At 38.7% G+C, this 22,923-nt stretch overlaps 1 protein-coding gene across 1 annotated transcript in view; it reads left to right on the forward strand.

Annotated features, from left to right (window-relative positions):
* The first annotated feature begins 2,055 nt into the window (after nucleotides 1-2,055).
* LOC119540663 (glutathione S-transferase A5-like) overlaps nucleotides 2,056-22,923 on the forward strand; it is a 50,703-nt gene continuing 29,835 nt past the window's right edge. Inside the window, 5 exon segments of the mRNA XM_037844670.1 lie at nucleotides 2,056-2,140; nucleotides 5,468-5,521; nucleotides 6,519-6,651; nucleotides 12,858-12,877; nucleotides 13,553-13,671. Of these exon segments, the coding sequence (XP_037700598.1) occupies nucleotides 2,056-2,140; nucleotides 5,468-5,521; nucleotides 6,519-6,651; nucleotides 12,858-12,877; nucleotides 13,553-13,671 (411 nt within the window).

A 22,923-nucleotide genomic window follows, 5' to 3' on the forward strand; every position in this document is an offset into this window, starting at 1 on the left:
GCTTCCTTGCTGGACAAATCAATGTACCTCTTACCAATTATAATCACTAAGTGAGCATGCATATGTGCATATATTGACACCATAAAAAAAATATATATATATGGCTTTCTATGGTTGGGCCTGCCTGATGCTACAATAACAGAGAAACAAGTCTCTTGGTGAGAAGGTGTCTTATTGCGAGTGCACACACCAGGAAGTCGAGGAAATCTTTCCAAGACCAGTTTGAAATGAGAAAGGGGACTTGTGCTTTTATAACCCAAGCAGACAAAGAAAGGGCAAGGGTCAAGAGAAAAATGGAAAATAATTATAGAAAAACTGAGTAATAGTCACAGGATTCATTAAAATTGAGTTATGGCTGCCTGCTTCATTCTTGTTTGCTCAGTGCGTCCTGTTATCCTATGGGTCAAGCATCCTTTTTTCCCAGCTCTGGTCATCTATCAGCTGTGTCCTTAACCACAGTGTGGGTTTTAACACTGATGTAAAGCTCCTCTGTGCAGAGACCTGGTCTTCCTCTCTTTGCTGACCATCTAGGCATCTCAGATCTTTGTCCTTCAAGTCAGGAAGGTGCTGATTTACTGAGCCACATGGTGTTTCTGGCACTGTTCCATCCTGCTGTAGGATGTTATCTCATTCCTGCAAGTAAAGCTGAGAAGGTCTGGTTAATGTAACTAGGAGCAGAGGGTAAACTTTTGAGATTAGGTCAAAGGCAAGCTATTCCAGCAAGGGCTTTAGACTTTAAATAAATCAAAGCTGCTTGAGTGACGAGATTATAATAAACATTTTCTAGCTACCAAAGACTATACTAAGCATTTTCCAGTTAAAGGATTATATTGAGCATCTTTCCAACTATCCAGCTATCAATATTCATAGGTGCAACATATATATTCCTGAAACTAAGATTTCCTACTTAACTTTTCTCTATGTATGCACTCTTTATTTTCTATTCTATTTTTAAAAATTAGTGGATTTCACAATCCACTAAAAGGTCACCATGTATTATTTTTAAAACCACTAATGTAGAATTTAAAGCCTAGATGCCGGTTTTGAATAGAAGTGGGCTTGAATCCCAGGTCCACTACCTGCTTTGGGCAAATTACTCTAGAAACTTCGGTATCACCAACTATAAAATGAGGGTAATAACTGAATCCACCCAAGGCGATTTTTGCATGGTTAAATGAGGATAAATTTGTGAGAATGTCCAGTGTGGCAGACATTGAACAATTGTTAGTTCTTTTCCATATACCATAAAATTAATGCAGTAACATTCCTTTTTATAGATTTAAAATATGATGTACCCTGTGTAAGGTCAAATATAGAATTCTAAAAGAAACAAGGAATTGTCTTCCTCAGTCTATGGGAGGAATTTGGATATTTTGAGCAAGTCTGAGCCCTGATTTCTACTTTTGACCAAATGCAACATAACAGCCAAAAAGCTAGCAAGTGGGTTTGCTCCCTTCTCTTTTTCTCTGTCAGTGAAGTTCTCTGGGTACAAGGGCCTTCACCTGTGTGGGATCCAGGCCAAACCTCTGTAGTCCTACAGGTGAATTTCCATGTCTGTCACTGAATGGTATGTGGCCGTGGACATGCCATTTTACTTCTCTGAGCCTCATTTCCATTATCAGAAAAATGGGGATAATAGTAACTGATTCATGAGGCTGGTTATGGTATTAAAGATATAATGTATCGAAAGCACTGGGCCAGGAACATTAGGATTAGTTCTCTAATCCCTTCCCCTCCACTAACAACCACACATGCATCCCCACCTCAGACTCTCACCTATTGGCCTCCCAAGAATAGTCACGTTTTCACCAATGGATAGATGAGACAGGTTTGGTGCAACCTCACGTTGGTGGCCACTGATGCGCGAGAGTTTAGGCCAAGGAAGACCTTCCTGGGACACCTCTGACCCTGCATGGAGAAGCCAGATACTCCACCTTCTGTATTGTTAGTCCTGCTCAACATAAAAAAAAAAAAAAGTACATTTTTGCTTCTGTGGTCTCATTCACTCATTCCTTCAATCGTTCGGGTTTCCAGAAAACCAGGAAATCTACTGTCATGACAGAGAAGCCCATGCTTCACTACTTCAATACACGAGGCAGCATGGAGTCCGTCCAGTGGATCCTGGCTGCAGCTCGAGTGGGGGCAGGTGCTGAGTTAGACCATCTTAAGGTGGATCTAAAATCCTGTATCAAAGAACTTTTCTCACATAAGCCAGAAGACTTCCATATGAGATTGCCTGTCAATAGTTTTGCCTTTAAAATAATATCATCAGTTATTAAGAAAGAGTTTGAGAGGTTTGACAAAATGGAAATAAAAATTACTGCCCCATTAAAATGAATGCAACACCTCAAAATAATGTAAGAAACATCAACAAGTAATGTATAGGCCTTATGTGGGTTTGGATTTTAACAAATACACTGCAAAAAGTAATTTGTGACATTTATAACAGCTAATAACTTGAACACTGATTGAATATTTTATGACAGTAAAGAATTTTTGTTAATATTTTTGTTGTGATGTATTTTGGTTATTTTTAAAATAGTTTTTGTTTTAGAGATGCATATTGAAGATTTTAAGGATAAAATGATATCATAGTATTTGTTTTAAATTATTACGAGAGGAAAGAGTAGATGGGAGCATAAATGAAACAAGATGGGCTTGAGTTGATAATTATTGAAGCTGGGTGAGGGATACAAGGAGGACAATGATATTCTTCTGTATATTTTGATACATGCCAAAAAGTTTAACAATGAAAGGATGAAAATGTTACATAAGAAAATAAATGTAATTAAAATTAAAGTATAAATAACTGCAGGGCAGAGGAGAATAACAATCTGCCTGTTAAGTTTTAATGCATTCATTCAGCAATTATTTTGTTAAGCACCTATTAAATTCCAGGTTGGGTGCTAAGTCCCGTGTATACAGAGATGAACAAGACACACATGGATCCTACCCTCAGGCAGTTTGCACTGTAGTGAAGATTCAGACAAGCAAATAAGTGATTAAAAGAAGGAGGGGGACCATCTAGGCAAACACCAAAGCAGGGCTGCAAGGTAGCACAGCATTAAAATGCCACACTTCCTAGTGTTGTAACAAGAAATGCTGGGGGGTTTCCGTGTGACTCTGCTGTGTGCTGCCCCCAAGAGGTGTCACTGAGAAGCACACTTCTCAGTCAGATCAGGGGCCCCAGCAACTTTGGGAGGGGTTTCCTGGGGAGCAAGACATTCAGGAGATACTGTCCCTCTGTCCTTCAGGCAGGAGCAGAGAAGGAGGATTTCTGGTTGAGGTGAAGGGGACTTCTAGGAAGGAAGCTTCCAGTGTGCTCCTTTAGCCTCCAACAATGTGTTCGCCTGAGCCCTGGGATTAAACATTGCCCTTGATTTCACAACTGTTTGGGTCATTAGCCTAATCCCTTTTCAATGTTATCAAGAAACAAGCAAAAGAAAAGTCCAATTGGTGCCATTCCAGGTTGTTTTCTCTGTGTACGTGAATAACCTGTTTTACCAAAGTCCAGATTTCAGGTTTGCAGTTCAGAGAGGGTGTGTGCGCAGAGCCTCTGGGCAGGATGAGATCAGCATAAGAGGGTGAGGAGGGGACACGGATGCCTGCAACCCAGGAGTTCTGAGTTCTCGGTGCCCAAAGGCTGACCATCACATTCCCCATCTCCTCCTCCTCCTCACAATCAACATCACACTCCTCACCCCATCCCACCTTCGACCACCCCCACGCAATGACCACCCTCCATCCCTCATGTATGTCTTCAACTGCAGTCTTGATAAACTGCTTGCACACACCTCTCACAATCTGTAGATCCACGCAAACTCTGTGCCACCGAGCAAGTCACATCCCCCCAAATTCCCAACCTTCTCACCATCAGAAACCCATTTGAAACTATCAGTCATTATGAAAGTCACTCCAGCCACCACTACTGCTTGGTACCTGTTTTATTACGGCCCAGGTCTTGTGCTCTGCAGTTGAAACACCCTGCAGTATCCTGTGTGAGGATGTTCTACTCCCGTTTTACAGATGAGGAAAGTAAACCTTGGAGATGTTGGACCTCGTCCATATCACACAGCTATTATGAGGCAGAGCCAAGATTGGAGGCACTTGCATCAATATCAAATCCATTTTCTTGACAACTTTTTCCTTGGAGTTTGAGTTTCATAGATTCTGCCTGTTAACTGCAAAATTAAGTAAATTGGACCTCGTCCATATCACACAGCTATTATGAGGCAGAGCCAAGATTGGAGGCACTTGCATCAATATCAAATCCATTTTCTTGACAACTTTTTCCTTGGAGTTTGAGTTTCATAGATTCTGCCTGTTAACTGCAAAATTAAGTAAAAATAATTTTTATATATGCATTAAAATCTGTTACTACTCAGAGCTCTGGTCAGCCAGAGACAGCCTTGTACGACTGCCGTTCTAACCAAAAGAAATTGTTTCAGGAGAATGTGAAATTTACACCAAGCTTTCCTATTCTGGATATAGACCAAAAACAATTTTGCAAAGGCTGGAAATTTTTACCAATATTGAAAAAAAATGGATGGTGCAGCTACATGATGAAGTAGCAGCTACCTGTCAAAACTCTAAAGACAGCTTACATTTTTTTTTAACACAATGTGCACCTGGTACTGCTCTAATGCTCTGCATGCCTTAGGCATTTAATCCTCCCAAACGAAAGCACAGGTACCATGATTACAGCCATTCATAGATGAGAATAGTGCAGCACAGTATGGTTCAGTAATGTATCCAAGGTCACAAAGGCGTAAGTGAGAGAACTGAGATTCAAATCCAGGAAGTCAAATCAGACGCCAAATTTTTTTTTTTTTAAATAAAATAAAATAAATAAAACTAAGCCAGATACTCTAATTCCCCTCCCTAAAAGGAGAATTTTTCTCTAGTGTGTCCCATATTTTCCAGGAGAGGAAATTATAAGCTGTACGACTTAAATTCTGCCTTTGGCAGGGTCCCTGTGGAATGGGGTGATATAAATTATGACAGAGGCTGCTCAGTTGCAAGATCTTTGATGGTCCTCGGCCCACAGCGCACCCATTCTAGGGGCCAGGCGATATCCTATCCTGATACGACTTTTAGGGAGAGGCTTTTCCTGAGATATAAAAGCTCTGTAATTACAAAAACTTCCAAAGTCCTCTCCTTCAATGGCACGCCCCTCCTAAATCAAAACTTAACCTTCCACCTGGGTCAGGGCAGGGTGGAGGTGAAATGAACCTACAAGGAGCAGAAGCTGCTGCAACTTTTGCTTTTTCTCTTATCTATTGATAAAACTTTTATCATTAGATAAGGCAATGACAACAAATCATGTCCATGACCACACACCTCTGCATACCTTACTGAGTGCAGAAATCTTACCTTCCCCATGTCAGGTAGCAATAGGGCATTTCAAGTGTGAAAGTCCTATCATATGGTTAGAATGGACAAGAACTCTTTTCTGTTTCTGCTTTACAATTTGAAGAAAAATTCGTAGAAACTACCGAAGACTTGGGAAAGTTAAAAAATGGTAAGACTCATTTTCTAAGGCCCCTTAAGAGGGTATCTAGTAGAAGTCAAGGGTGGAGGTTCTACATCAGGCAATGCCCAAGTGTTTGTTGTTTGTATGGTGGTAGTTGGAGTTGGAGGAGAGGGAGAAAAGTGGTTAAAATGAAGGGGTGGGGCTCCCTGAGCAGGTCTGGCAACTCTCTCAGAGCTAGGAAGGGCTAGAATTCTGGGAGTAGATCCTATGGAACCATTCCCCAGTGTCTCGTGAATGTCATCTTGTCACTTTCTCATGCTTTTCTGCACCTTGAATGAGCTGCAAATAGTTCTGGATCCCACATTGCCCTCCCCAGCAGAAGATACAGACATCTTCAGTTACCCTGAGTTCTTTTTCCTTACAGATTATGACAAGGCAATATCCTAGCAATATTGCAGATTTGTTTAAGCAAGCTATGACACCACAGTTGAGTTAGCTGTGAGCAGCTGAGAGGGTGAGGAGGGAGATAACAAAGCAAGGCTGGCAGGAGTGGGGTCAGGAACACAGGCCCACTCTGCACATACAACCTGCGGTGTGATATGGGGAGCATGGAAGGAGGGCCCTTACATAGAGTTCACTCTCAGAATTGGACTTAAATGCCATGAACACCATGAGACTTACTGTAGGACCTTCCTATTTAAAATGGCACTTGGCTGGCAAACCTGATAAAGCCTCTTCCAACTTTTTCCTACAATATTCATGAAGTCAAACTGAAACTGTAACATACAAACGAACTACCATGACCTAGGAAGGGAATAAAAAGATAAATGAAACAATAGGTTAAAAATGAAAGGGAGATTTATAAGAACAAGAAGGACTACAAGGAAGGTAGGAACAAAATGCTATTATGGGTTGAAGAGTTGACAGGTTATAATTTTTTGTTTCTTTCTGTATCTTCAGTCATTTCCACAAACATTTTCTTCATACTGAGAGTGTGACCCATTAAACTTTTCACTCTCTTTTTTTCTTTTCTTTCTTTCCAAAGGTGGGAGTTTGATGTTCCGGCAAGTCCCAATGGTTGAAATTGATGGGATGAATCTGGTGCAGACCAGAGCCATCCTCAACTACACGTCCTCCAAATACAACCTCTATGGCAACGACACAAAGGAGAAAGCCCTGTGCGGTATATTTTCATTTCTTACATCAACAAATAACACGGGGACAATTTGGATCTTTCCTTGAGGGAGCCAGACGCACTGGGATTGTAGCCAAAGAGGCCAGTAGAAACGGAAGCACTAAGACTGAGTGGGGCCATGGCAGGCGGCTGGGCCTTGGGCCATAGACTGAGGTCCAGTACAACTGAGTCCTCTGGGGAATGGAGAATTGTAAACTTGGGGTGGATTCAGATGGTGTGATTATATATGAGGATGCAGTCCATGGGTCCATGGGTAGAGCACAGTGACTGAGGTTTCCAAACACCTATGAAACAGGAGGCTGGGAAGATAGTGATATCATGGTACCAGGTGTGCCGGCCTTTAGGAAACCGACCCAGTCAACAGCTAGGGGCAAGAGACAAGGTATCTCAGTGTCTAGTGGAGAAGTTTGGGGGAGGGAAGGATCCAAATGATCTGATTCTCACATACTAGAAATTACAAGAATGATGACCAGGAACTTAAGTTATATGAACTGGTCAACTAGGTAAGATAGAGCAGAGGAATCAGCTCCACAGCTCCTCTGGTGCCCACAGTTAATGCGGGCATCCTGAAACAGGCCTGAAGCAGCTGGACTTATTCAAAATTCCAAAAGCAAATCCACAGAGATAGAAGATAGATTAGTGTTCGCCAGTGGCTGGAAGGATGGAGGAATGGGGAGTTTCTGACTGCCAAGGGGATGCCATTTACTTTTGGGGTGATGAAAATGTTCTGGAATTAGAGAGTAGGGATGTTTGCAGAACTCTGAGAATATACTAACAAACACTGAATTGTGTTCTTTAAAAGGTTGAAATTTATGGTATGTGAGTCATATTTCAATAAGCTGTTATTTAAAAAATTGTTGCATGAAGTCCAGTTTGGAGCAAAAGAAAACAGTGTTCTCTGGAAAATGCATTGGTTGGAACTGTATACAGAATTGCACCTATTTAGAAAATATTTTTAGTGGGATACTGAGGCATGCAACTCTGTCCAGAATTGGGCAGCAATGCATAGAAAGGAACCATGTATTTTAGAACCATGTTCTATGTGAAATAATTGGAAGAACTGCTAACATTGGGCCTACAAGGGGGCCTGGGTGGTGTAACTGGATGAGAGAAGGTGAAGGACATGGCTGAGATGGCTGAGCAAGGGCCTAACCGAGCCCTTAGTGTGCATGAATCACACTAAGCCTGTTGTTCCAGTTTGCTAATGCTGCTGTTATGCAAAATACCAGAAATGGGTTGGCTTTTATAAAGGGGGGTTAGGAAAATGTCCAAATTAAGGAATCAACATGCGTAAACCTTCACTGAAGAACACTTCTAGCACCCAGAAAACCTCTGTTAGCTGGGAAGGCATGTGGCTGGCATCTGCTGATCCCAGGTTGTGTTCCAGTTCCTCTCTCAGCTCCTGTGCATTCTTCAAAATGTTGCTCTTGGGGCATTTGTCCTCTATTAGCTTCAGCAAAAGTCTGCTTTCAATGGCCATCTCCAAAATGTCTGCAGCAGTAAGCGCCTTCTGTCTGAGCTCTTATAGGGCTCTAGCGATTTAATTAAGACCCACATTGAATGAGTGGGCCACACCTCCATGGAAATTATCTAATCAGAGTTATCACCTACAGTTAGGTGGGTCACATCTCCATGGAAACAGCACAATCCAAAGGTTCCAACCTAATCAAGACTAAATACGTCTGCCCTCACAAGACTGCATCAAAGAACATGGTATTTTGGGGGACATAATACATCCAAACTGGCATACCTGTGCACAAACAAACCACAACAGAGATGATAAATGCTAAGTATGGAATCAGGGTTAACTTGCAGTGACTGTACCAGTTTCTATCTTGGCTGTGACCCTGGTCAGGTTGCTCATGTTCTTTGTACCAAATTTGGTCATGTGTATAACAAAAACTTTGCATATACATCTATTTTAATGGCTTTTATAAGGTTTAAATGTAAGAATACAAGGAAAAATTGTAGCAGAAAAGACATCCAAATTGGAAATGAGGAAGTAAGTTTTCCCTATTTGCAGATCACATGATCATATATATAGAAAATCATGAAAAATCCACAACAAAACTCCTAGAGCTAACAAATTCAGCACGGCGGTGGGAACAAGATCAACACCCCCAAAATCAGTAGTGTTTCTATACAGAAGCCATGAACATGCAGAAGAAGAAATTAAGAAAAAAATTCCATTTACAATCACAACTAAATGAATCAAATATCTAGGAATAAATCTAACCAAGAATGTAAAGGACTTGTACACAGAAAACTACAAAACATAGCTAAAAGAAATCAGAGAAGACCTAAATAAATGGAAGGACATTCTGTGTTTGTGGATTGGAAAACTAAGTATCCTTAAGATTTCCCCCCAAAAAAGCCATGATCTTTTAATCCAATCTTGTGGGATATTTGGATTAGGTTGTTTCCATGGAGATATGACTCACCCAACTGTAGGTGATAATTTTGCTTAGATTATTTCCATGGAGGTGTGGCCCCACCCATTCAGCATGGGTCTTGATTAGTTTACTGGAGTCCTTTAAAAAGAGCCAGGAGACCCAGATGTTTGAAAGCTGACACTTGAAGACGTTTGGAGATGCAGACAGAAGGACATTTGGAGATGCTAAGCTAAGAGATGAAGCTCAGAGTTTGCCCCAGGATATGCCAAGACAGAAACCCCAGGTGCTTAGAGAGAAACATCCCGGAAGACGGAACCAAGAACACACAGGAGCTGAAAAAGCAGCTGAAACACAATCTGAGGTCAGCAGATGCCAGCCATTTGCCTTCCCAGCTAACAGAGGTTTTCCAGATGCCGTCGGCCATCCTTCAGTGATGGTATCTTCTTGTTGATGCCTTAGTTTGGACACTTTTATGGCCTTAGAACTGTAAATTTGTAATTTAATAACTCCCCTTTATAAAAGCCAATCCATATCTAGTATTTTGCATAAGGCAGCATTAGCAAACCAGAACACTACCTGTGCCGATTTGTATGTATTGTGTCCCCCAGAAAAAGTCATGTTCTTTGGTACAGTCTTGTAGGGACAGACATATTGGTATTGATTAGGTTGGAACATTTGGATTGGGTTGTTTCCATGGAGATGCGCCCCACCCAACTGTGGGTGAGAACTCTGGTTGGATGGTTTCCATGGACATGTGGCCCCATCCATTTAGAGTGGGCTTTGATTGGTTCACTGGAGCTTTATAAAAGCTCAGATAGAAGGAGCTCACAGCTAGCTGTAGCTAAGACAGACATTGTGAAGACAGCCATTGGAAGCTGATGCAGACATTCTGGAGAACACCATTTTGAAATGCAACCTGGGAGCAAGCAGACGCCAGTCATGCCTTCCTAGCTAACAGAGGTTTTCTGGATGCCATTGGTCATCCTCCAGTGAAAGTACCCAATTGTTGATGCGTTACCTTGGACACTTTATGGCCTTAAAGACTGTGACTGTGTAACCAAGTAAACACCCTTTGATAAAAGCCATTCCATTTCTGGTATTTTGCATTCTGGCAGCATTAGCAAACCCGAACACTACTCAAAGTGTTTTATGGATTCAACACAATCCTAATCAAAATTCCAACAATTTTCTTTGCAAAAATGGAAAAACCAATCATAAAATTTATATGGAAGGTTAAGGGGCCCTGAATACACAAAGCCATCTTGAAAAAGAAAAATGAAATTAGAGGACTCACACTTTCCTATCTTAAAACTTACTACAAAGCCACAGTAATCAAAACAGCATGATACTGGTACAAAGACAGGCATATAGACCAGCGGAATTGAATTGAGAGCTCAGAAATCAATTCACACATTTATGGCCAATTGTTTTTTTTTCCTTAGTCCTAACCAAAGCCATTTTGCTCATATCTCAAATTGAAGTCTAATCTTTTTTTCAGCTTTTTTAACATTTGCTGTATGGGGTAATGTTGACATTCATACCTATTGAACTCTAACTCTGAGATGCCCAATTAATTTTTGACAAAGGAACAAAGACCACTTAATTGGGAAAGAATAGTCGTTTCAACAAATGGTGCTGGGAAAACTGGATCTCCATATACAAAAATCAACTCAAAATGGACCAAATACCTAAATATAAGAGCCAGAACTATCAAACTCTTAGAAGAAGGCATAGGGAAGCATCTTCAAGATTCTTGCATTAGACAATAATTTCTTAAACTTTACACCCAAAGCAGAAGCAATAAAAGAAAAAAAATGGATAAAAAGGACCTCATCAAAATTAAAAACTTTTGTGCCTTAAAGGACTTTATCATGAAGGTAGAATGACAACCTACATAGTGGGTGAAAATATTGGGAAACTACATATGTGATAAAGGTTTAATACCCAGAATATATAAAGAAATCCTTCAACTTAACAACAAAAAAGCAAGCGACCCAATTAAAAAATGTCAAATGACTTGAATAGACATCTTACCAAAGAAGATATATGAATGTCCAGAAAGCACATGAAAAGATTCTCTGCATCATTAGCCATCAGGGAAATGCAAAACCGCAATGAGATATTATTACACACATTAGAATGGCTACTATTTAAAAAATGGAAAGTTACAGGTGTTGGAGAGAATGTGGAAAAATAGTATTCTAGTTTGCTAATGCTGCCGGAATGCAAAACACCAGAAATGGATTGGCTTTTATAAAGGGGGTTTATTTGGTTACAAAGTTACATTCTTAAGGCCATAAAGTGTCCAAGGTAAGTCACCAATAATCGGGTACCTTCACTGGAGGATGGCCAATGGTGTCCGGAAAACCTCTTTTAGCTGGGAAGGCACATGGCTGGCATCTGCTCCAAATTTCTGGGTTCAAAGTGGCTTTCTCCCAGGATGTTCCTCTCTCAGCTGCAGTTCCTCAAAAATGTCACTCTTAGTTGTACTTGGGATATTTGTCCTCTCTCACCTTCTCCAGAGCATGAGTCTGCTTTCAATGGCCGTCTTCAAACTGTCTCTCATCTGCAGCTCCTGTGCTTTCTTCAAAGTGTCCCTCTTGGCTGTAGCTCCTCTTCAAAATGTCACTCACAGCTGCACTGAGTTCCTTCTGTTTGTCAGCCCATTTATATGGCTCCACTGATCAAGGCCCATCCTGAATGGGTGGGGCCACACCTCCATGGAAATTATCAGAGTTATCACCTACAGTTGGGTGGGGTACATCTCCATGGAAACACTTGAAGCATTACAATCTGATCAACACCAATAAGTCTGCCCACACAAGATTACATCAAAGATAATGACATTTGGGGGATATAATACATTCAAACCAGCACAAATAGGAACACCGATGGCAATGTAAAATGGTGCAGCAGCTGTGGGAGACAGTTTGGCAGTTCCTCAGAAAGCTAAGTATAGAACTACCATATGATTTGCCAATCCTATTACTAGGTGTATATCTGAAAGAATTGAAAACAGGGACTCAAACGGATATTTTCCTGCCAATGTTCATAGCAGCATTATTCACAATTGACAAAAGATGGAGGCAACCCAAGTGTCCATCAACTTATTAATGGATAAATAAAATGTGGTATATACATACCACACAATATTATTCAGCCATAAAAAATAATGAAGTACTGATACATGTGACAACATGGATGAACTTTGAAGATATCCTATTGAGTGAAATAAGCCAAATACAAGAGAACAAATATTGTATGATCTTACTCATTCGAAATAATTAGAATAAGCATACTCATAGCGTCACAATCTAGAATATAAGATACCAGGGGACAGGGTAGGGATAGGGAATACAAAATTTGGCTTAAAGTATACAGGGTTACTGTTTGGAATGATGGAAATGTTTTGATAGTGGATGGTGGTGATGGTAGCACAACATGTGAATATAGTTAACAGCATGAAATATGTATATCTGAATGTGGTTAATAGAAAAAATGTTGGGTTGTATATATGGCAATAGAACAAATTTTTTTTAAAAAAATCCATGGAACTGCACAAAACAAACAGTTAACCCCAAGTTAAACCATGGACTATAGTTAATAGCACAATTAAAAAATTGTTGTCATCAACTGTAACAAATGTTCCACACTAATGCAAGGTGTTAATAATAGCTTGGTATAAAGGAATCCTGTATTTTATGCATGATTCTTCTGTAAACCCACAACTTCTCTAATAAAAAAAGAAATCCAAGGCATGTGGCATTTGACAGTTTTGGTCATTTTTGTCTTTCAGCATTGATATGTGTATAGAAGGTATGATAGATTTGAGTGAAATGATCTCTGCTGGTTTGGATGTATTATGTCCCCCAAAATGCCATTATCTTTGATGCAATCTTGTGTGGGCAGATGTATTAGTGTTGATTAGATTGTAATTCTTTGATTGAGTATTTCCATGGAGATGTGACCCACCCAACTGTAAGTAATAACTCTTGATTAGATAGTTCCCATGGAGGTGTGGTCCTGCCCATTCAGCTTGTTTCTTGATTAGTTTACTAGAGCACTATATAAGGTCAGACAGAAGTGGTGAGCTTGCTACAGCCAAGAGGGCACTTTGAAGAATGCACAGGAGATGAGAAAGGAGCTGCAGCTTACGGAGACATTTTGAAGATGGCCTTTGAAAGCAGACTTTTGCTCCAGAGAAGCTAAGAGAGGACAAATGCCCCAAGAGCAACTAAGAGTGACATTTTTGAGGAGCTGCAGCTTAGAGAGGAACGTCCTGGGAGAAAGCCATTTTGAAACCAGAACTCTGGAGCAGACGCCAGCCACATGCCTTCCCAGCTAACAGAGGTTTTCTGGATGCCATTGGCCATCCTCCAGTGAAGGTACCCCCTTACATTGGACACTTTATGGCCTTAAGACTGTAACTTTGCAACCAAATAAACCCCTTTATAAAAGCCAATCCATTTCTGGTATTTTGCTTAATGGCAGAACTAGCAAACTGGAACATGATCTTTCCTTTGTATGTGTATCTACCTGAGTAAAAAGATGAGGAGATGGCCCTGGTCAAAGAGAGAATAACAAGCCATTATTTTCTTGTCTTTGAAAAGGTATTTGGAAGCAGTTCAGTGTTTAGGGGCACTAAGACTTTGGAGGGCAGTAGAAAAACAGGGACTGGATGTTCCTTAGGCACTGACCTTCAATTCCAATGAGCCTTCCTTAATACTAACATAGCATCCTGATATCACTAGAAATTGGACTGGATCTTGCAGGACACCAAGGGTTTTTGATCCAAAAAGGAAAATGATGAAAGCAATATGTCAGAAAATATTCTGACACCATGTGTAGAGAAACCAGAGATAAGCTGTTCATCAAGATAATATTGTAGTACTTTGGGATTTGGATCAGAAGTGTCTACATAGGAATAGTGGTAAGGGGGTGGAGAGGAAGAGACAGATGCAAGAGATGTTAAGATAAAAAGAATCTATGGGATCTGGGGCATCACACAAATTTTTGAGGGAACTCATGCGAAACTATGGAAATAAAGTTTTATCATTATGTATATAGTACGTATCTTAGTTATTCTTTCTTTGAAGGTAAAAGAAGAACATGTCAAGCTGAAGCCCACCTGAAATCATGCTAAACATAAAAACATGAACCAAAATATGATTTTGAGATTCTTGAGGCTTAAAATATAAATAAAAGGATTAATACCTAAAAAGGCATATCTAAAAAAACATTGAATCATTCTTTTATTTATTCAACAAATGTTAATTCATCAATTGTGTGCCTGGCCTTATTCATGGAGCTATGCATTTAGTAGTAAGCAGGGAAATACACTCTCTTTTCTCTTGTGGTACTAACAGAATATGGCACACTCACATGATCTCAAGATATATGGCCATTACACATTAAGTACAGCTATAATTTGAAATTCAAAAACATACAAGAAAAACATATAACTGAAACTACAATGCTGTAACTCATAACATTTTTGGAAATTTCCTGTATAACTACTTGCTAAATCATACTTCGAAAGATATTATATGTTATATTTCACAATAAGGAAATAACTGAAACTGTGGAACTGTAACTCATAACATTCTTTGAAATTTGCTCTCTAATGACTTGTTAAATTGCACTTGGAAAGTTATCACTTCTATGTATATATTTTATAGTCTACAATAAAAATATGATTTAAAAATAGGATGGTAGTTTTTACTGTTATTGTATAAAATAGCTATAAAAACTTTTATCTGTATATATGGTCTGAAATGATTATTGCCAAATATTTAATAGAAGTTTATCTTTAGGTGTTGTTGTCATGTGTGTTTTTCTCTTTATTCTTTATGATGTCCATAATGCTGCATTGTGTTAAATAAACCACATATTTTCAAAGATTTTATTATGAAAAATTTCAAATATACAGAGAAATTTTAGGAAATGTACAATGTGTATATATATATATATATACACACTCACCACTTAGATTACAAAATTAACTTTTTAACTTGTTTGCTCTATCATGTATCTTTCTCTCTCTTTGTCCATCAAAAATATTATTTACAGATGATTTCAAAGTAATTTGTAGACATCAGTACACTTCCCCCTTAAACACTTCAGCCTGCAGATTATAATGTAATCAAATGTTATTGACAGACACAGGTGAGTTTTGAGTCAAAGCCAATTTTGCAAGGAAGTTGATGAATTCAAGTTGACACAGGTTTATTTCGGAGCAGGAAATGAGGAGAGCAGACAAATAGAAAAGGTAGACTCTGAAATAGTCTGCTCAGGGGTGAAGAATGATGTCATGAAGATGGAGACCCTGTCCAAGGGAGAGAGGAGAGGGGAAAGGGAAAGAAGAGTGGAGAGTCAGGGCCTGAAATTTCAGGGTTGCACACATTTAGGGGCTAGTACAGACAGAAATACAGTGCAGCAGGTGCTGAAGCTCTGCAACTCTCCAGTGAAGCAGCAGAGGCGGGAGCTTTGGATGGAGCTGGAACCCGTGTATGTGCTCATGATCTGATCCCCTCAATCACCAGGTGTTAAAGAGCCACGGACAAGACTAGCTGGTTGGCAACAAGCTGAGCAGGGCTGACATCCAGTTGGTTGAACTTCTACCAACTGCGTGGAAGAGTTTGATGCCAGCCTTCTGGCCGGCTTCCCTCTGGTGAAGGTGAGCATTTCACAGCCCCATGCCTTCCCTTCTTGGAGTCTAATATGTGGTCTCTTGGACTGCTCATGTTCTGAGCCCCCAGCCTTCTCCAGGCCATCAGACCCCCACGTGGCACCAAAACATGCTTCTAGGCCCTAGTTCTGATGCATGGAAAGGCCTTGTTATGCCCAAGAAGTTTGAAGTGGATGGTACCCCAAGAAAATATTTTGCCTTTTGCAATGAGAAGGGCCCAGGGCTGGGCATGTCTTTCCCCAGACCCTTAGTTCACCATGCTTTCTGTTCTCGTTTTCCCTTAATAACATGTCTGTCCTTCTCTTTCCACATCTGAGTCTGTCTGAGCCGGTCTCTTTCCACCTGATTTCCCTCCCTCAGCTCCTGCTCCTTCTTTCAGTCACTGTGGGTCTCTCTGCACAGCTCTCCCCTCTCCCCCAGTCTCTATCTATCAACAGGTGAATTGGTTTGAACAGGCCTCATAGTTTAGCTTTTCTGTTGTCTCTGCCCTCAGTTCCAGCTCAGTTTTGCTATATCTCCATTTCTCCTGTGTGGACATTTTATCAATGTTGATATGTGACTTGCAGACAGACACATTATTCGTCCCTATATTGAACAAAAGCAATGACTACACAAGATACATCTGTAAGGAAAAAGACAGGGAAGACTGTGATCCAAATAATATTATAAAGAGTTTTGCTAAGAAAGAACTGACATTTTGATAAGCAGTTCTTATACCATCTCCCATTTTCCTGGAGAGATTATACACACACACACACACACACACACACACACACTACTGAAATGAAAGTGGATATTAATTTCTCTGACTACTGGTAGAAATGAGTCTAGATATGGGTTATTGTATATGGTAACCTGGAAGCCAAAGGCTGGCTCTCTTCCATATAGATTTTGCACAGAAGATACAGTATATTAGAAGATATAGTTTCACTCTACAACTATTTGAAAGCATATCTTGAATTAAAGAAAAAAATTAGTTTCTACACCAAACAAGGATGATGAGAAACCTGAAAATCAGTAATAATGTATTGATATGTCAAACTAAAATTAAATTATCTTTCTGAGGTTTAATGGATAAGTATGTTTGTATGATTTGTAAATTTTTAAAAATAAATGAATTATAACACACTGCCATAATACAGGAGAGGGGCCTATTAATAGCTATAACTGAGACTAATCCTTGCCAGGTGTAGTTCACTGAGAAAGTAAGCGTGAACTGAAACATTTTGACAGAACAATTTAAAAATATTCAGGGAGATTTAAAGAAACTCACCAAATCAGTTCAAAACCAAAAGCAGCACTGTGCAAGAGCTACATAAATGTGTGGGGATGGAGGTACACAGAAACGTAGCTTGTATATACTACTGAAATTAAGTTGGTCTCAAAGTAAATGAGATTGTTATAGATTTAGGATGGTAAATTTAAGCCCCATGGTAACTATAAAGAAAATATCAGAGAACATGCAAGCTCATAGTGCTAGAAATTAGGGTTCAGGTGTGTAAGGTTGGGAAGCAGGGGGCATGGGTAGTTAGTTCATAATGTGTTTAGGTTTTCTTTTTGGGGAGATGGGAAAGTTTCAGTGATGGAAGGGGACAAAGATACCACAATATTGTGAATGTGATTAATCCCATTGATTAGTATACTTGGGAGTGGTTGAGTGGGAAAGTTCATACTGTGTACATATTCCCATGATAAAAATAAAATAAAATAAAATAGTAACTAAAGAGACAATAACAATTAAATGCAACATATGAATCCCGTTGTGATCGAGGAAGGAAGGAGAAAAGGCTTAAAGGGATATTATTGTGACATATGAAAAAATCAGAATATAGACTGTAAGCTTTATATCAATGTTAAATTGCTTGAACTTGATAACTGCACTTATGATGATTTCATAAGTGATTATTCTTGTTTTTAGGAAATGTACATGGCAGTATTAAATGTTTAAGGGGCATGATTTTCAGAACTTTAAGTGTTCAGAAAATGGATAGATAGATAGATAGATAAATAGATAGATAGATAGATAGATAGATAGATAGATAGAAGGAATGATGTGGCAAATGTGGCCAAATGTCAAAACTGGTTGATCAGGGTATCTGGTGAGGTGGGGTTATGTTGGAGTTCTCTGTATAGGGTTTGAATTACTTTTGCAACTGTCCTGTAAGTTTGGATGTATTCCAAAATAAAAAGTTAAAGAAAAAAACAGCCATACAGTAGTGTGAATAATTGCCTCTGAAACTGTGGTTTATGGATTAATATTTTTATGCTAAGCTTTCTTGAAATAAAGCTTCCAATACAGGATTGCTTATGTGTGCTCACACATCTTCACACACATACACATATGCAAAGAAAACACATACTAGATGATTAAGGGCCAGATTGTACTTAATTGGAAAGTTCCATGTTTTAAGATTCATTGACAATTTCTGAAATATTTAAAAAAATTTTATGTGGTAACATATATACAACATGAAATTTCCTATTTTAACCAATTTCATTTATACAGTTCAGTGATATTAATTACATTCACAATGTTCTGCTACCAACACCACCATCCATTACCAAAACTTTTCTATCACCTCAAATAGAAACACTGTACAATTTAAGCATTAGCTCCATTCCCTGTCCCTACCCCTGCCCCTGGTATCCTATATTCCAGTTTCTGCTTCTAAGAATTTGCTTATTCCAATTATTTCACATCAGTGAGATCATATAATATTTGTCCTTTTGTATCTGGCTTATTTCACTCAATATGATATCTCCCAGGCTCATCCATGTTGTAGCATGTATCAGAACTTCATTTCTTTCTATGACTGAATAATATTCCATTGTATGTCTATACAGTATTTTGTTCATTTGTTCATCTATCTATGGACACTTGGGTTGTTTCCACCTTTTGGCTATTGTGAATAATGCTACTCCGAACATTGGTTTACAAATATCTGTTTGAGTTTGTCTGACAATTTTGAAACATCGAATTAATATATATGTCATTGGAATTTCTTAAAGAATTGATTTTGCTTAATTTTTTTCCAATATAGTTTAAGTAAATTAACTTGTTTACGTATCAAGCTATCATCTGATTATTTTACAAAGTATCATTTTCCAACTAAGTAACAGTGGAAACAATCCCTAGTCCAAGCAATCCTGCTATGAGGAGTGTGCCAGTTTGAATGTATTATGTCCCCCAGAAAAAGCCATATTCTTTTATGCAGTCTTGTGGAATCCTTTGAGTGTTTCCATGGAGATGTGACCCACCCGACTGTAGGTGATAACTCTGATGAGGTAATTTCCATGGAGGCGTGGCCCTGCCCATTCAGCATAGGCCTTGATTACCGGAGCGATATATAAGCTCAGACAGAAGGAGCCAGCTTGCTACAGCCAGGAGGGACACTTTGAAGAATACACTGGGACTGAGAGAGGAGCTTCGGCTTACAGAGACATTTTGGAGATGGCCTTTCAAAGCAGACTTTTGCTCCAGAGAAGCTAAGAGAGGACAAACACCCCAAGAGCAACTAAGAGTGACATTTCTGAGGAACTGCAGCCTAGAGAGGAACGTCCTGGGAGAAAGCCATTTTGAAACCAGAACTTTGGAGCAGATGCCAGTCATGTGCCTTCCCAGCTAACAGAGGTTTTCCGGACACCACTGGCCATCCTCCAGTGAAGGTACCCGATTGCTGATGTGTTACCTTGGACACTTTATGGTCTTAAGACTGTAACTGTGTAACCAAATAAACCCCTTTTATAAAAGTCAATCCTTCTCTGATGTTTTGCATTCAGCAGTATTAGCAAACTAGAACAAGGAGATTGAAGCACTTTCATCCAAGACCTTTCCAAGTCAGACCAACAACACAGGCCAGGATAGGATATTTATGGGAGCAAAGCAAACCCCACCTTTATGCCCTTAGCAGGACAGAAGGATTTTCTATAAACTGGAAATATATATTCAATATCCACATGAAAGTGTGCTGTGTGCTAGGTTACTAGATTGACTTTTATAGAAGGGGGATATCTTTGTTCTTTCTCTGAAATTATGCAATAATCCACATTACCAAAACCCAGCTTCAATAGACAAAGAAGAATGGGGGCATGATGCCAAAACTGGAAATAAAGCTCCAGAGTCCTAAGCTGAGGATAAATGTCCTTTTAAAAGGCATGCAGTATTACTGGTATATTTAATTCCTTTTAATCTTATATACTTTAAACAATGGATTATATCCTTTGTAATTTTCTTCAGAGGCACATTTAAAAGCTTTGAAATTATCTACTTGGCAGCTCTGCCTTTGATGAATTACTTCTGGCTAGAATGAGATAAATACACAGTAATTGCTTCTAATCCCTCCTTTTCTGCAAATAGGTAGAGAGAACTGTGATCAATGTCCTTGGAGCCTATTAAGCCTACTTTTAATGATTTCCCTTGACTTAAGAAAAAGATACATTTGGAAGTTGTTGGGAAAAGAAAGAAAGGGCTAGAAAAAGCTGGTGCAAGATGATATCCTATTAACCCTTATTGCTCATAGTTGGGTTTGATGTCATTTGTCTGGGGAAGTCAGTATACTTTCAAGCAAACAGGGTCAGTTGTTTAAATCCAACAGTTCTTCTAGAATATAACTGTATGTGTGGTATTAAGTCACAGATGCTGAAAATAATTCTAATTCTTTCAAAGACTAACAAGTTTATAGCTTTAACAGAAGCCAAAGCTATAACTCACCTGCTTTAAAATGAATTAACCTTATTGATTAGGTTATATTTGCCAAAGACACTTGTTATATTCTCACCTCAAATTAATAATATGTAATATTTGAATGAGTAGACTGGGAATTTATCATTATATGGTACAAATGTGGATAATGTATTTTAAAAATACAGACATATGAGCACACACTATTAAGACCATATGTCTAAATATATCAGCAACCTGGTCTCCATGTTTGAAATTTTCATTTCAAGTTTGTTTGAATTATTTACAGGTCTTTTTTTTTCTTTTTTTTTGGTTAAGTAGAATTACTTGAAATCAAATTACATATAAGTTAGGGTTCTTTAGTTTTGATTTGAACTTTTATATAATTGAATGTTCTTCAAATTATCACAGAATGTTATCTCTTTTCAGCTATAATTTAGTTTTATTGACTTTCAGGAGATACACTCCCTAAGGGAATATAAACTTGAGACATTCTGACTTGAAATACTTAACTTAGACTGCTAATTTAGACACTTGTATTCAGAATATACTTTTGCCTTTAGGAAATTTAAAATATTGCCAATCCTGCTGTTGAGAATAAATTCTATCAAGGGCATCTTTCTGGGATTCTAAAGTCTGAGGTCTATCAGAGCCCAGAAATTATTGTGAAGAACACACTTATGAATACAAAACAAGATGATTTTTCCCTCTATCTCCTGTAAGGTAGAACACATCTTTTGTGTAGTTTATATTCTTTTGATAATTAATATTTTACTGATTGTTGAAATTGATTCTAAGCTATGTCCACTCCTAATAGAGAACATTATATTGTATGTGTAGATAGTGATGAATCATTTCACAAACTCAAGTGTACAAGACTTTCTTTATATTTCTATGTTTTATTTCTATTTTCAATCCCATTCCACCAGGAGGTACAGACTAAATCTCAGCCACTTCCAGTTTTCTTCCCCAACACATACAGCCATATTTTCTCTAGGATTGCATCTAAGTTTCATAAACTTATGGAGTCCTAAGGAACCAGGAAGAGGGGCACTGGGTCCTCAACAGATATCTATCCACTCAGGAGACTGTCAAAACATCCTCATTCCTATATTGTATGCAGGTGATAGACCTAGCAGATAACTGCTGCGCCCCCTTCATTAATACCACAAGGTCTTTTGAATTTGGAACTGTGCATTGGGAATTGCTTGGCTCTTCCAGTGCCCCCCTGGGATTTAGAGAACTCTGAGGCTATCTCAAGCCCATCTATCTTTTTTTAATTTTTTAAATTAAATTCAGTTTTTTTAAAAATTTCAGTTTTCTTGAGATATATTCACATACCATACAATCGTCCATGGTGTACAATCAACTGTTCACAGTACCATACTATAGTTGTGCATTCATCACCCCAATCTATTTTTTTTATTGAGATTGTTCAGATACCATACAACTATCCAAAGATCAAAGCATACAATCAGTTGCCCATGGCACCACCATACAGCTGTGCATCCATCAACATAATTATTTTTTTTCAATTTTTAGAACATTTTCACTACTCCAGAAAAGAAACAAAGACAAAAAAAAGGAAACTCATATCCTCCCATATCCCTAACCATGCCCCCCCATTACTGATTCATAGTTTTCATACAGTACATTTGTTACTGTTGATGAAAGAATGTTAAAATACTACTAACTGTAGTATATAGTTTGCAATAGGTATATATTTTTTCCCTATGTGCCTCTCTATTATGAACCTCTAGTTATAGTGATATACATTTGTTCTAGTTGGTGAGAGAGATTTCTAATATTTGTATAGTTAATCATGGACATTGTCCACCACAAGATTCATCGTTTTATACATTCCCATCTTTTAACCCCCAACTTTCCTTCTGGTGACATCCGTGACTCTGAGCTTCCCCTTTGCACCACATTCTTTTAGCACTGTTAGTTATTCTCATTACATGCTACCATCACCCCTGTCCATTTCCAAATATTTAAGTTCACCCTAGTTGAACATTCTGCTCATAATAAGCAACCGCTCCCCATTCTTTAGCCTCATTCTATATCCTGGTAACTTATATTTCATGTCTATGAGTTTACATATTATAATTAGTTCATATCAGTGAGAAACTGCAATATTTGCCTTTATGTGTCTGTCTTATTTCACTCAATATAGTGCCCTTAAGGTTTCTTCATCAACCCGTTTCTTTTAAGATGGTTTTGTTCAAACACTATACATTCTATCCTAAGTAAACAATCGTTGGTTCCCCGTATAGTCACGTATTTATGTATTGAGCACCATCGCCACTCTCTATATAAGAACATTTCTTCCACAAAGAAGGAGGAAGAGTCAAAGAAGGCAGAGAGGCAACAGAAAAAGGCAAGAGAAAGAGAGAAAAACAAACAAAAAAACTTGATAGCTAGAAGATGATAAAAGGAAAGATAGCATTAACCTAAAGTAGAATAAAGAGTCAGACAACATCACCAATGCCA

Source organism: Choloepus didactylus, chromosome 7, assembly GCF_015220235.1.
Source record: "Choloepus didactylus isolate mChoDid1 chromosome 7, mChoDid1.pri, whole genome shotgun sequence".
NCBI classification, from domain to species: Eukaryota; Metazoa; Chordata; class Mammalia; order Pilosa; family Megalonychidae; genus Choloepus; species Choloepus didactylus.